Below are 14,027 nucleotides of genomic sequence, written 5' to 3'. Positions count from 1 at the left end.
GGACATCAAGGTTCAGTGTTGTGGGAGAGACCAAAGGGGACAGGACATCAAGGTTCAGTGTTGTGGGAGAGACCAAAGGGGACAGGACATCAAGGTTCAGTGTTGTGGGAGAGACCAAAGGGGACAGGACATCAAGGTTCAGTGTTGTGGGAGGGGACCAGGACTCAAGGTTCAGTGTTGGGGAGAGACCAAGGGGAAAGGCCTCAAGTTCAGTGTGTGGAGGAGACCAAGGGGACAGGACATCAAGGTTCGTGTTGTGGGAGAGAACAAAGGGGACAGGAACACTCCAAGGTTTCCGTGTTGTGGGAGAGAGACCAAAGGGGACAGGACATCAGAGGTTCAGTGTTGTGTGAGCGACCATAAGTGGACCGGACATCAAGGTTCAGTGTTGTGTGAGGAGACCAAAGGGGACAGGACATCAAGGTTCAGTGTTGTGGGAGAGACCAAAGGGGACAGGACATCAAGGTTCAGTGTTGTGGGAGAGACCAAAGGGACAGGACATCAAGGTTCAGTGTTGTGGGAGAGACCAAAGGGGACAGGACATCAAGGTTCAGTGTTGTGGGAGAGACCAAAGGGGGACAGGACATCAAGGTTCAGTGTTGTGGGAGAGACCAAAGGGGACAGGACATCAAGGTTCAGTGTTGTGGGAGAGACCAAAGGGGACAGGACATCAAGGTTCAGTGTTGTGGGAGAGACCAAAGGGGACAGGACATCAAGGTTCAGTGTTGTGGGAGAGACCAAAGGGACAGGACATCAAGGTCTCAGTGTTGTGTTGTGGGAAGAGGACCAAAGGGGACAGGACATCAAGGTTCAGTGTTGTGGGAGAGACCAAAGGGACCGGACATCAATGGTTCAGTGTTGTGGGAGAGATCAAAGGGGACAGGACATCAAGGTTCAGTGTTGTGGGAGAGACCAAAGGGGACAGGACATCAAGGTTCAGTGTTGTGGGAGAGACCAAAGGGGACAGGACATCAAGGTTCAAGTGTTGTGGGAGAGGACCAAAGGGGACAGGACATCAAAGGTTCAGTGTTGTGGGAGAGACCAAAGGGGACCAGGACATCAAGGTTCAGTGGTTGTGGGAGAGACAAAGGGGACAGGACATCAAGGTTCAGTGTTGTGGAGAGGACCAAAGGGGACAGGGACATCAAGGTTCAGTGTTGTGGGAGAGACCAAAGGGGACAGACCATCAAGGTTCAGTGTTGTGGGAGAGACCAAAGGGGACAGGACATCAAGGTTCAGTGTTGTGGGAGAGACCAAAGGGGACAGGACATCACGGTTCAGTGTTGTGGGAGAGACCAAAGGGGACAGGACATCAAGGTTCAGTGTTGTGGGAGAGAGACCAAAGGGGACAGGACATCAAGGTTCAGTTGTTGTGGGAGAGACCAAAGGGGACAGGACATCAAGGTTCAGTGTTGTGGAGAAGACCAAAGGGGACAGGACATCAAGGTTCAGTGTTGTGGGAGAGACCAAAGGGGACAGGACATCAAGGTTCAGTGTTGTGGGAGAGACCAAAGGGGACAGGACATCAAGGTTCAGTGTTGTGGGAAGAGACCAAAGGGGACAGGACATCAAGGTTCAGTGTTTGTGGGAGAGACCAAAGGGGACAGGACATCAAGGGTTCAGTGTTGTGGGAGAGAGAGACCAAAGGGGACAGGACATCAAGGTTCAGTGTTGTGGAGAGACCAAAGGGGACAGGACATCAAGGTTCAGTGTTGTGGGAGAGACCAAAGGGGACAGGACATCAAGGTTCAGTGTTGTGGGAGAGACCAAAGGGGACAGGACATCAAGGTTCAGTGTTGTGGGAGAGAGACCAAAGGGGACAGGACATCAAGGTTCAGTGTTGTGGAGAGACCAAAGGGGACAGGACATCAAGGTTCAGTGTTGTGGGAGAGACCAAAGGGACAGACATCAAGGTTCAGTGTTGTGGGAGAGACCAAAGGGGACCAGGACATCAAGGTTCAGTGTGTGGGAGAGACCAAAGGGGACAGGACATCAAGGTTCAGTGTTGTGGGAGAGACCAAAGGGGACAGGACATCAAGGTTCAGTGTTGTGGAGGAACCCAAAGGGGACAGGACCATCAAGGTTGCAGTGTTGTGGGAGAGACCAAAGGGGACAGGACATCAAGGTTCAGTGTTGTGGGAGAGGAGAGACCAAAGGGGACAGAGACCATCAAGGTCAGTGTTGTGGGAGAGACCAAAGGGGACAGGACATCAAGGTTCAGTGTTGTGGGAGAGACCAAAGGGACAGGACATCAAGGTTCAGTGTTGTGGGAGAGACCAAAGGGACAGGACATCAAGGTTCAGGTGTTTTGGGGAGAGACCAAAGGGGACAGGACATCAAGGTTCAGTGTTGTGGGAGAGACCAAGGGGACAGGACATCAAGGTTCAGTGTTGTGGGAGAGACCAAAGGGGACAGGACATCAAGGTTCAGTGTTGTGGGAGAGACCAAAGGGGACAGGACATCAAGGTTCAGTGTTGTGGGAGAGACCAAAGGGGACAGGACATCAAGGTTCAGTGTTGTGGGAGAGACCAAAGGGGACAGGACATCAAGGTTCAGTGTTGTGGGAGAGACCAAAGGGGACAGGACATCAAGGTTCAGTGTTGTGGGAGAGACCAAAGGGGACAGGACATCAAGGTTCAGTGTTGTGGGAGAGACCAAAGGGACAGGACATCAAGGTTCAGTGTTGTGGGAGAGACCAAAGGGGACAGGACATCAAGGTTCAGTGTTGTGGGAGAGACCAAAGGGGACAGGACATCAAGGTTCAGTGTTGTGGGAGAGACCAAAGGGGACAGGACATCAAGGTTCAGTGTTGTGGGAGAGACCAAAGGGGACAGGACATCAAGGTTCAGTGTTGTGGGAGAGACCAAAGGGGACAGGACATCAAGGTTCAGTGTTGTGGGAGAGACCAAAGGGGACAGGACATCAAGGTTCAGTGTTGTGGGAGAGACCAAAGGGGACAGGACATCAAGGTTCAGTGTTGTGGGAGAGACCAAAGGGGACAGGACATCAAGGTTCAGTGTTGTGGGAGAGACCAAAGGGGACAGGACATCAAGGTTCAGTGTTGTGGGAGAGACCAAAGGGGACAGGACATCAAGGTTCAGTGTTGTGGGAGAGACCAAAGGGGACAGGACATCAAGGTTCAGTGTTGTGGGAGAGACCAAAGGGGACAGGACATCAGGTTCAGTGTTGTGGGAGAGACCAAAGGGGACAGGACATCAAGGTTCAGTGTTGTGGGAGAGACCAAAGGGGACAGGACATCAAGGTTCAGTGTTGTGGGAGAGACCAAAGGGGACAGGACATCAAGGTTCAGTGTTGTGGGAGAGACCAAAGGGGACAGGACATCAAGGTTCAGTGTTGTGGGAGAGACCAAAGGGGACAGGACATCAAGGTTCAGTGTTGTGGGAGAGACCAAAGGGGACAGGACATCAAGGTTCAGTGTTGTGGGAGAGACCAAAGGGGACAGGACATCAAGGTTCAGTGTTGTGGGAGAGACCAAAGGGGACAGGACATCAAGGTTCAGTGTTGTGGGAAGAGACCAAAGGGGACAGGACATCAAGGTTCAGTGTTGTGGGGAGAGACCAAAGGGGACAGGACATCAAGGTTCAGTGTTGTGGGAGAGAGACCAAAGGGGGACAGGACATCAAGGTTCAGTGTTGTGGGAGAGACCAAAGGGGACAGGACATCAAGGTTCAGTGTTGTGGGAGAGACCAAAGGGGACAGGACATCAAGGTTCAGTGTTGTGGGAGAGACCAAAGGGGACAGGACATCAAGGTTCAGTGTTGTGGGAGAGACCAAAGGGGACAGGACATCAAGGTTCAGTGTTGTGGGAGAGACCCAAAGGGGACAGGACATCAAGGTTCAGTGTTGTGGGAGAGACCAAAGGGGACAGGACATCAAGGTTCAGTGTTGTGGGAGAGACCAAAGGGGACAGGACATCAAGGTTCAGTGTTGTGGGAGAGACCAAAGGGGACAGGACTCAAGGTCAGTGTTGTGGAGAGACCCAAGGGGACAGGACATCAAGGTTCAGTGTTGTGGGAGAGACCAAAGGGGACAGGACATCAAGGTTCAGTGTTGTGGGAGAGACCAAAGGGGACAGGACATCAAGGTTCAGTGTGTGGGAGAGACCAAAGGGGACAGGACATCAAGGTTCAGTGTTGTGGGAGAGACCAAAGGGGACAGGACATCAAGGTTCAGTGTTGTGGGAGAGACCAAAGGGGACAGGACATCAAGGTTCAGTGTTGTGGGAGAGACCAAAGGGGACAGGACATCAAGGTTCAGTGTTGTGGGAGAGACCAAAGGGGACAGGACATCAAGGTTCAGTGTTGTGGGAGAGACCAAAGGGGACAGGACATCAAGGTTCAGTGTTGTGGGAGAGACCAAAGGGGACAGGACATCAAGGTTCAGTGTTGTGGGAGAGACCAAAGGGGACAGGACATCAAGGTTCAGTGTGTGGGAGAGACCAAAGGGGACAGGACATCAAGGTTCAGTGTTGTGGGAGAGACCAAAGGGGACGGACATCAGGTTCGTGTTGTGGGAGAGACCAAAGGGGACAGGACATCAAGGTTCAGTGTTGTGGGAGAGACCAAAGGGGACAGGACATCAAGGTTCAGTGTTGTGGAGAGACCAAAGGGGACAGGACATCAAGGTTCAGTGTTGTGGGAGAGACCAAAGGGGACAGGACATCAAGGTTCAGTGTTGTGGGAGAGACCAAAGGGGACAGGACATCAAGGTTCAGTGTTGTGGGAGAGACCAAAGGGGACAGGACATCAAGGTTTCAGTGTTGTGGAGAGACCAAAGGGGACAGGACATCAAGGTTCAGTGTTGTGGGAGAGACCAAAGGGGACAGGACATCAAGGTTCAGTGTTGTGGGAGAGACCAAAGGGGACAGGACATCAAGGTTCAGTGTTGTGGGAGAGACCAAAGGGGACAGGACATCAAGGTTCAGTGTTTGTGGGAGAGACCAAAGGGGACAGGACATCAAGGTTCAGTGTTGTGGGAGAGACCAAAGGGGACAGGACATCAAGGTTCAGTGTTGTGGGAGAGACCAAAGGGGACAGGACATCAAGGTTCAGTGTTGTGGGAGAGACCAAAGGGGACAGGACATCAAGGTTCAGTGTTGTGGGAGAGACCAAAGGGGACAGGACATCAAGGTTCAGTGTTGTGGGAGAGACCAAAGGGGACAGGACATCAAGGTTCAGTGTTGTGGGAGAGACCAAAGGGGACAGGACATCAAGGTTCAGTGTTGTGGAGAGACCAAAGGGGACAGGACATCAAGGTTCAGTGTTGTGGGAGAGACCAAAGGGGACAGGACATCAAGGTTCAGTGTTGTGGGAGAGACCAAAGGGGACAGGACATCAAGGTTCAGTGTTGTGGGAGAGACCAAAGGGGACAGGACATCAAGGTTCAGTGTTGTGGGAGAGACCAAAGGGGACAGGACATCAAGGTTCAGTGTTGTGGGAGAGACCAAAGGGGACAGGACATCAAGGTTCAGTGTTGTGGGAGAGACCAAGGGGACAGGACATCAAGGTTCAGTGTTGTGGGAGAGACCAAAGGGGACAGGACATCAAGGTTCAGTGTTGTGGGAGAGACCAAAGGGGACAGGACATCAAGGTTCAGTGTTGTGGGAGAGACCAAAGGGGACAGGACATCAAGGTTCAGTGTTGTGGGAGAGACCAAAGGGGACAGGACATCAAGGTTCAGTGTTGTGGGAGAGACCAAAGGGGACAGGACATCAAGGTTCAGTGCAGTCCTGTGTTTTATATATATTTCAACACTGGTTGGAATGATAATGTGAAATTTGTGAAAATGTTGATAATGCCATTTTAGTGAAAGAGCTGTTTGGAAAGACCGCCTGAAAGTACTGCCTGTTTTTGGTGGCGTTTTGGCCTGGTGACAGAATGAGAATTTTAATAAACAGCTAGTTGGGATTTGGACAGCGAGACCACTCCTAGGATAGTCCTAGCAAAATGATTGTGGGAGGAATAGCTCTTTGTTAAATGTATTCCAGGAGCATGTGTGGACCGTACTCCTGAACAGGAAGTGTCCCCCACTTGCTTTGTGTCACACCCTGACCATAGTTTACTTTGTATATTTCTATGTTTTGGTTGGTCAGGGTGTGAGCTGAGTGGGCATTCTATGTTTCATGTCTAGTTTGTCTATTTCTATGTCTGGCCTGATATGGTTCTCAATCAGAGGCAGGTGTTAGTCATTGTCTCTGATTGGGAACCATATTTAGGTAGCCTGGGTTTCACTGTGTGTTTGTGGGTGATTGTTCCTGTCTCTGTGTTTGCACCAGATAGGGCTGTTTTCGTTACGTTCATTACGTTCTTTGTTTTGTAGTGTTTATAATTGATTCGTGTTTTACGTTTGTTTATTAAACATGGATCACAATCTACACGCCGCATTTTGGTCCGACTCTCCTTCACCACAAGAGGCACGATCGGCTGAAGACGCTCAACGGAAAAGACAGTCATGTGTGTTTGTGGTCCTCGCTAACCAAGCAGGGGGCGATGTCCATTACACGAAGAAGCTATTTTTGTTGTTTGTTTGTTGTTGACAGTTTTAATTGAAAACAATCACAGTAAAAGGTACAGAAAGTACTAGATGTTGAGATTTAAAACAAAAACCGGGCTACATTTGGGACCTTTTAAGAATCATAAAGTGACCTGTCTATCACAATAAATATAATGGGAAACGAATGAATAGCATCTGTAATGTGTTATACCGCTATCAAACCTTGACTCTTGATTTATGTGATATTTTGTTCTATTGTATATTCTGTCATACATTCACCATATTTAAACATAGTGTTCTGTGTTAAAATGAACATGTAGTTAGTTGGTAGCTTAGTGAGGAGTCGGCTAGACTGACTGAGTGACTGACTGAGTGACTGATTGATTGACTGACTGACCGAGTGAGTGACTGAATGACTGACTGAGTGACTGAGTGAATGAGTGACTGACTGAGTGACTGACTGACTGAGTGCTACTGGGTTAGAATGGAGGGAAATAAGTGATTTACTGTTGAGGAGGTGGGAATCAGGCTTATTAAAAAGAGACCGGGAATTGTCCTGAAGACAATCAGCTGTGTCTGCCTTCTTCACATCCTCTGAGAATCACGCAGAGGCACAGGGGGAGGGAGAGAGGCAGAGTGGAGGAGGAGGCAAGAGAATGGAAAGAACTTGAGTTTAAGGAATTTGAAACCTGTGTGACTGAAGAAAAAGAACAGGGACGGGACAACTTGGTGAGGCTAGAGAAGCAGTTCTGTGATCAACAAGACGGCACGAACACTGGTTTGAAAATACACTTCCAGCTCCGTCAAAAAAACGTTTTTAACAACTTGATTGGAGACTGAAAAGGTTGGAGCGACTTTTGCCGTTTTTGGTCACTGTAGTTAAAACAATGGACTTTCCGCAGTTTCTGCGCTGAGAGAAAACTGCCTGTGAGTTTTTATTTAAAACTTCGGACTGGAGATAAAACGTCAGAAGGCAGTAGTAGTAGTCAGCAGCGGGAATAAGCAGAAACTATTCTAGGACGGTATCAGGGTAAAGTTTAGAAATTGTTTTTCGCAACATAAAATGAGAATCAGGGAAGCAGAGGAGTGATAGCGAGTGGAAGAAATACCTGTGGATTTAAATCGCGAGCAGTCAGTCGGAAGAACATCCGCTAAACTTTTCAGTGTACAACAAAGATTTTTAACAGAGCCCGTGAGAGTTATTGGAATGCGGTGACGCGAACTGGAGTTGTATCCAACAAGTTCAAAGTTGGAACCGTGAATTCCGGTAGAAGTGCGTTGTTCCGAGGGACCAGCTATGGAGAGCGGGTCACAGGGACTGGCGCTGGGGATACTGTTTGTCGGCGCATTTTTTAGTTTAGGATCTGCAAACACTTTGACAGGTAAGACTTACCTTAACTCATCTTCATCCTAATATTTATCATCTTTATCTCACCTCCGAAATATCTTTATTAAGTCAAATGACATATACCAACAAAATAACTATTAGTCCTACAGTAAATGACTGTGAACAGCCGCTGACAACCTGGGTAACATCTGGGTACTTTACAGTCTGATGGGCAGAATTTATTTATTTTTACCTTTATTTAACTAGGCAAGTCAATTCTTATTTTCAATGACGGCCTAGGAACAGTGGGTTAACTGCCTGTTCAGGGGCAGAATGACAGATTTGTACCTTGTCAGCTCGGGGGATTCGATCTTGCAACCTTCCAGTTACTAGTCCCAACGCTCTAACCACTAGGATGATGATTATGGTGATGATGATGAGGATGGTGATGATACATCCTAGATACTTTGATTGCTCTGCACCAAAAGTGTTTATGAGTGTTTATTACAATGCTTATCACCATGTATCTAACAGTTAACTACGTTAACAGCGGTATGTCCTGACAGTTGTTCAATAATTATTTCAATTATTGATATTTGAATAACATTCTGGGTAGTGTGATCATGTGTTTTGAACATTCTCCAGTCTGTGATCTGATCACAGAGAGAGAGAGAAAGAGAGTACAGCAGGAGGGATATGACTGGTTAGATGGATGCCATTTACTGTCTGACCCAGACTTCAAAAAAGAGAAAGTTGCTTTAATGTTGATGCTTCAGTTGGTATTTGGATGGTGAAGAGACGGAGGGAGGAGGGTGGAGTAAGATGTGTGGGCGTGAGGGGCAAAGGGGGAAAGAGAGAGAGGGGAAGAAATGGAATGCTGATGCTTTGTGAGTGAGTCAGGGTCAGGGTGATTCAGTAGAACAAAATGATGGATGGGGTATGGGGACAAAAGTGGAGGGGAGGGAGGGAGAGAGGGAGGAGGGGAGGGAGGGAAGGGGAGGGAGGGAGGAGGGGAGTGGGAAAAATTTGTAGGGATGAATCTAGAAGCATGGCATGAAATGCAGGGGTGGAGGGATGGAGGGGGGAGGGATCAATGTGTGGTGGGAGGAGGGGAGGGATGGAGGTGTGGTGGGAGGAGGGGAGGGAGGGAGGAGGGGAGGGATTGAGGGAAAATGCTGTGAAGAACTGAGTTATGTGACAAAGAGACAGAAAGATAAAGGGAGTGAGAGAAGAAGGGATGCAGGGTTGGTGTAATATCTGATGAGATGAGATGCAGGGTTGGTGTAATATCTGATGAGATGAGATGCAGGGTTGGTGTAATATCTGATGAGATGCAGGGTTGGTGTAATATCTGATGAGATGAGATGCAGGGTTGGTGTAATATCTGATGAGATGCAGGGTTGGTGTAATATCTGATGAGATGAGATGCAGGGTTGGTGTAATATCTGATGAGATGCAGGGTTGGTGTAATATCTGATGAGATGAGATGCAGGGTTGGTGTAATATCTGATGAGATGAGATGCAGGGTTGGTGTAATATCTGATGAGATGCAGGGTTGGTGTAATATCTGATGTGATGCAGGGTTGGTGTAATATCTGCACTCTGTTCTTGTCCATTGACGTTCAACATATTTTTTGTGTGAAAGAAGGGGCGAAGGATGGGAGGAGAGGAGGGGTAGAAGGAGGAGAGGAGGGGTAGAAGGAGGAGAGGAGGAGGAGAAGGAGGAGAGGAGGGGTAGAAGGAGGAGAGGAGGGGTAGAAGGAGGAGAGGAGGGGTAGAAGGAGGAGAGGAGGAGTAGAAGGAGGATAGGAGGGGTAGAAGGAGGAGAGGAGGGGTAGAAGGAGGTGAGGAGGGGTAGAAGGAGGATAGGAGGGGTAAAAGGAGGATAGGAGGGGTAAAAGGAGGAGAGGAGGGGTAGAAGGAGGAGAGGAGGAGTAGAAGGAGGAGAGGAGGGGTAGAAGGAGGAGAGGAGGGGTAGAAGGAGGAGAGGAGGGGTAGAAGGAGGAGAGGAGGGGTAGAAGGAGGTGAGGAGGGGGTAGAAGGAGGAGAGGAGGGGTAGAAGGAGATATAGAGAAAGAGAGCACGGAGGGAAACCACAGGGCAAAAGAGAGAAGATGGACCAGTTTAACTGAAGTGAAGTCCCTAGAGACACATAAATATGGCCACACACACACACATGTATACACACATTATCACACACACACTATCACACACACGCATACACACATTATCACACATTATCACACACACACACACACACACACACACACACACACACACACACACACACACACACACACACACACACACACACACACACACACACACACACACACACACACACACACAAACACACACGCGGTGACAGAAAGGTCACGACTGAGCAGGTTTCTAAAAGGAACCAGCCAAGCGAAAAGAAGAAGGGAAGACGATGAAGACGATGAAGACCAACATATTATACACACTGAGACAGTGAAGATGATGAAGACGATGAAGACCAACACATTATACACACGGAGACAGTGAAGATGAAGGAAGACGATGAAGACCAACACATTATACACACGGAGACAGTGAAGATGAAGGAGACGATGAAGACCAACACATTATACACACGGAGACAGTGAAGCATGGGGCAGACAGTCACCCTTCATTTAAACATAGTGTGTGTGTTAGTGTGTGTGTGTCTCTGTATGTGTGTGTGTGTGTGTGTGTTAGCGTGTGTGTGTGTTAGCGCATGTGTGTGTTAGCGTGTGTGTGTGTGTGTCTCTGTATGTGTAATGTCTATAATGCAGGTGTGTATGTGTGTGTGTGTGTGTCTCTGTATGTGTGATGTCTATAATGCAGGTGTGTGTGTGTGTGTAGGTGTGATGTCTATAATGCAGGTGTGTGTGTGTCTCTGTATGTGTGATGTCTATAATGCAGGTGTGTGTGTATGTGTGTGTGTGTCTCTGTATGTGTGATGTCTATAATGCAGGTGTGTGTGTGTGTGTAGGTGTGATGTCTATAATGCAGGTGTGTGTGTGTCTCTGTATGTGTGATGTCTATAATGCAGGTGTGTGTGTGTGTGTGTGTCTCTGTATGTGTGTGTGTGTGTATGTATGTGTGTGTGATGTCTATAATGCAGGTGTGTGTGTGTCTCTGTATGTGTGTGTGTGTGTATGTATGTGTGTGTCTCTGTATGTGTGATGTCTATAATGCAGGTGTGTGTGTGTGTGTGTGTGTATGTATGTATGTGTGTGTCTCTGTATGTGTGATGTCTATAATGCAGGTGTGTGTGTGTGTGTGTGTGTGTGTGTATGTATGTGTGTGTCTCTGTATGTGTGATGTCTATAATGCAGGTGTGTGTGTGTGTGTGTGTGTGTGTGTGTGTGTGTGTGTGTGTGTGTGTGTGTGTGTGTGTGTGTGTGTGTGTGTGTATGTATGTGTGTGTCTCTGTATGTGTGATGTCTATAATGCAGGTGTGTGTGTGTGTGTGTGTGTATGTGTATGTGTGTGTCTCTGTATGTGTGATGTCTATAAAGCAGGTGTGTGTGTGTCTCTGTATGTGTGTGTGTGTGTATGTGTGATGTCTATAATGCAGGTCTAAATTCATCTATTCTTTTCCCGTTCCGTTTTGCTCTGTGGAAGTGAAACAAACTCTCGTCTGTTGCATTAAGCTCCGTTGACTGAGCGTTATTTTATGGATGTGTGTATATGTGGTGTGTATGAGCGACTTGGTTAGGCGGAACAGAGGACCTCTACGGGTCAGGGGTTAGGGGTTAGAGGTCAGATGTTGGTAGTGAAACAGACGAGGAAGGCTGGTTGACAAGCTTGAGAAAATCTTTACTGGCGTGAGTTAGTGAACTGGAGTATGTGTGTGTGTGTGGGAGTATGTGTATGTAGGAGTGTGTGTGTGTGTATATAGGAGTATGTGTGTGTGTGGGGGAGTATGTGTATGTAGGAGTGTGTGTGTGTGTGTATAGGAGTGTGTGTATCTGTTGCTAGGACAATAAATTACGATAGAGGAAGACAATATCAGGGCCCTATATAAATACATGAATATTAAATCTAATATATATATATTTTTTCTCACAAATTACATTTTCTCCGCTGAGTTTTTCTCATTTTTAAAATATTTTTTTTTAACGTTTTCTCTCTCAAAATTACACTTCTTAAACAGAAAAACAACAAAAGCGGAGGTTCTAAGTCCACGACAACATCAAGAGGTTGAAGACGTTTAGATTTTGTTGGAGGTGTAAGTTAAATTCAACTGAGCACTAATAGCCGGAGACCATTGATTGGTTAACGATGTTTCTGTAGTGCTCATATGAATGCAGAGAATGTCAAACAAAATGGCCACCGGATTAATGCAAATAATCCTGCTATCATTCTGGCAGATAACACACAGGATACTTTGTAGTTAACGTTTAGTTGAGAGGAGAGCTTTTTCCATCTACCAGAAGACCGTTGTCATGACATTACGTAGGGTGGCAGGGAGCCTAGCGGTTAGAAAGAGGGACCCAGAGGGTCGCCAGTTCGGATCCCGTGTCCAGTGGGATGTGAAGCCGTTGAACTGGTAGGGAGGCAGAATGTGTGGAGCGGGCGGGCGGGCGTCTGTGTGTTCCTCGTATCTGACCTGTCAGAGTGTGGTGTGTGTACCTCCTATCTGTCCTGTCAGAGTGTGGTGTGTGGTGTGTGTACCTCGTATCTGTCCTTTCAGAGTGTGGTGTGTGGTGTGTGTACCTCCTATCTGTCCTGTCAGAGTGGGGTGTGTGGTGTCTTGTGTGTTGTGTGTGTACCTCGTATCTGTCCTGTCAGAGTGTGGTGTGTGGTGTGTGGTGTGTGTACCTCGTATCTGTCCTGTCAGAGTGTGGTGTGTGGTGTGTGTACCTCGTATCTGTCCTGTCAGAGTGTGGTGTGTGGTGTGTGTACCTCATATCTGTCCTGTCAGAGTGTGGTGTGTGGTGTGTGGTGTGTGTACCTCATATCTGTCCTGTCAGAGCGTGGTGTGTGGTGTGTGTACCTCGAATCTGTCCTGTCAGAGTGTGGTGTGTGGTGTGTGTACCTCATATCTGTCCTGTCAGAGTGTGGTGTGTGGTGTGTGTACCTCGTATCTGTCCTGTCAGAGTGTGGTGTGTGGTGTGTGTACCTCGTATCTGTCCTGTCAGAGTGTGGTGTGTGGTGTGTGTACCTCGTATCTGTCCTGTCAGAGTGTGGTGTGTGGTGTGTGTACCTCATATCTGTCCTGTCAGAGTGTGGTGTGTGGTGTGTGTACCTCGTATCTGTCCTGTCAGAGTGTGGTGTGTGGTGTGTGTACCTCATATCTGTCCTGTCAGAGTGTGGTGTGTGGTGTGTGTACCTCATATCTGTCCTGTCAGAGTGTGGTGTGTGGTGTGTGTACCTCATATCTGTCCTGTCAGAGTGTGGTGTGTGGTGTGTGGTGTGTGTACCTCGTATCTGTCCTGTCAGAGTGTGGTGTGTGGTGTGTGTACCTCATATCTGACCTGTCAGAGTGTGGTGTGTGTTTCTCCCAGTGTTTCCACTCCTCTCTAACAAGGAGCCGTTGTCCCAGACACACAGCTCAGCCAGGTCAGCTCCTCAGTAATTTTTTTGGGGGTCCTAAAACTCCAAATCAAATAGCATGAGCTTCTTAAAACAATTCCATATTTCTCCTGACCATGTGACCTGACCATGTGACCTGACCATGTGACCTGACCATGTGACCTGACCAGGAGAAACTCAGGGCCCAAGACATGAAGCTAACCATGTGACAACCATGTGACACAAACACAGCATCTTATTGGATAAAATAATTCACAGTAAATGCAATAGTAAATGTATATATTATGTATAAACAACAGCTAGTATTCTATGAATGTGGTCCCTATGTGACTCTATTGGTGGGCACTTGCAATGCCAAGGATTGTGGGTTGGATTCCTTGCTGAGACAACTCATACGGAACATGTATGCACTGCTAAATAGAATATATAATTGTTATTAATATGAAGCTAACCAGTCTTCTGTCTCTTCCCCTCAGAGCCGCAGTTCATCCGTAGCCCCGGTAACGTGACGTCATCGCTTGGGAAGCCTGTAAAGGTGGTGTGTACACTGCAGGGTTGGGGGGGCGAGGACCCCCCTGATGTGGTCTGGCAGCGGGACGGACAGCCCCTGGAGTACGCCGACACCAACCAAATACAGGTTCCT

General features: G+C 48.1%; 1 protein-coding gene across 7 annotated transcripts in view; it reads left to right on the top strand.

Annotated features, from left to right (window-relative positions):
• Window positions 1–7,118: 7,118 nt before the first annotated feature.
• axl (AXL receptor tyrosine kinase) overlaps window positions 7,119–14,027 on the top strand; it is an 80,657-nt gene continuing 73,748 nt past the window's right edge. For all 7 annotated transcript variants that reach the window (XR_004203911.1, XR_004203910.1, XR_004203912.1 and 4 more), the window contains exons 1-2: window positions 7,119–7,895; window positions 13,861–14,027. The exon at window positions 13,861–14,027 is cut by the window's right edge and continues 38 nt beyond it. Coding sequence is in view for 1 of the 7 variants with exons in the window: in XM_031795347.1 (XP_031651207.1) it covers window positions 7,811–7,895; window positions 13,861–14,027 (252 nt within the window). In the remaining 6 variants the exon portion in view is untranslated. The remainder of the gene's footprint in view (window positions 7,896–13,860) is intronic.

The sequence above is a fragment of the Oncorhynchus kisutch genome, linkage group LG18, assembly GCF_002021735.2.
Source record: "Oncorhynchus kisutch isolate 150728-3 linkage group LG18, Okis_V2, whole genome shotgun sequence".
NCBI lineage: Eukaryota > Metazoa > Chordata > Actinopteri > Salmoniformes > Salmonidae > Oncorhynchus > Oncorhynchus kisutch.
Note: the sequence above shows the minus strand (reverse complement) of the source record. Positions and strands in the feature narration are given on the sequence as shown.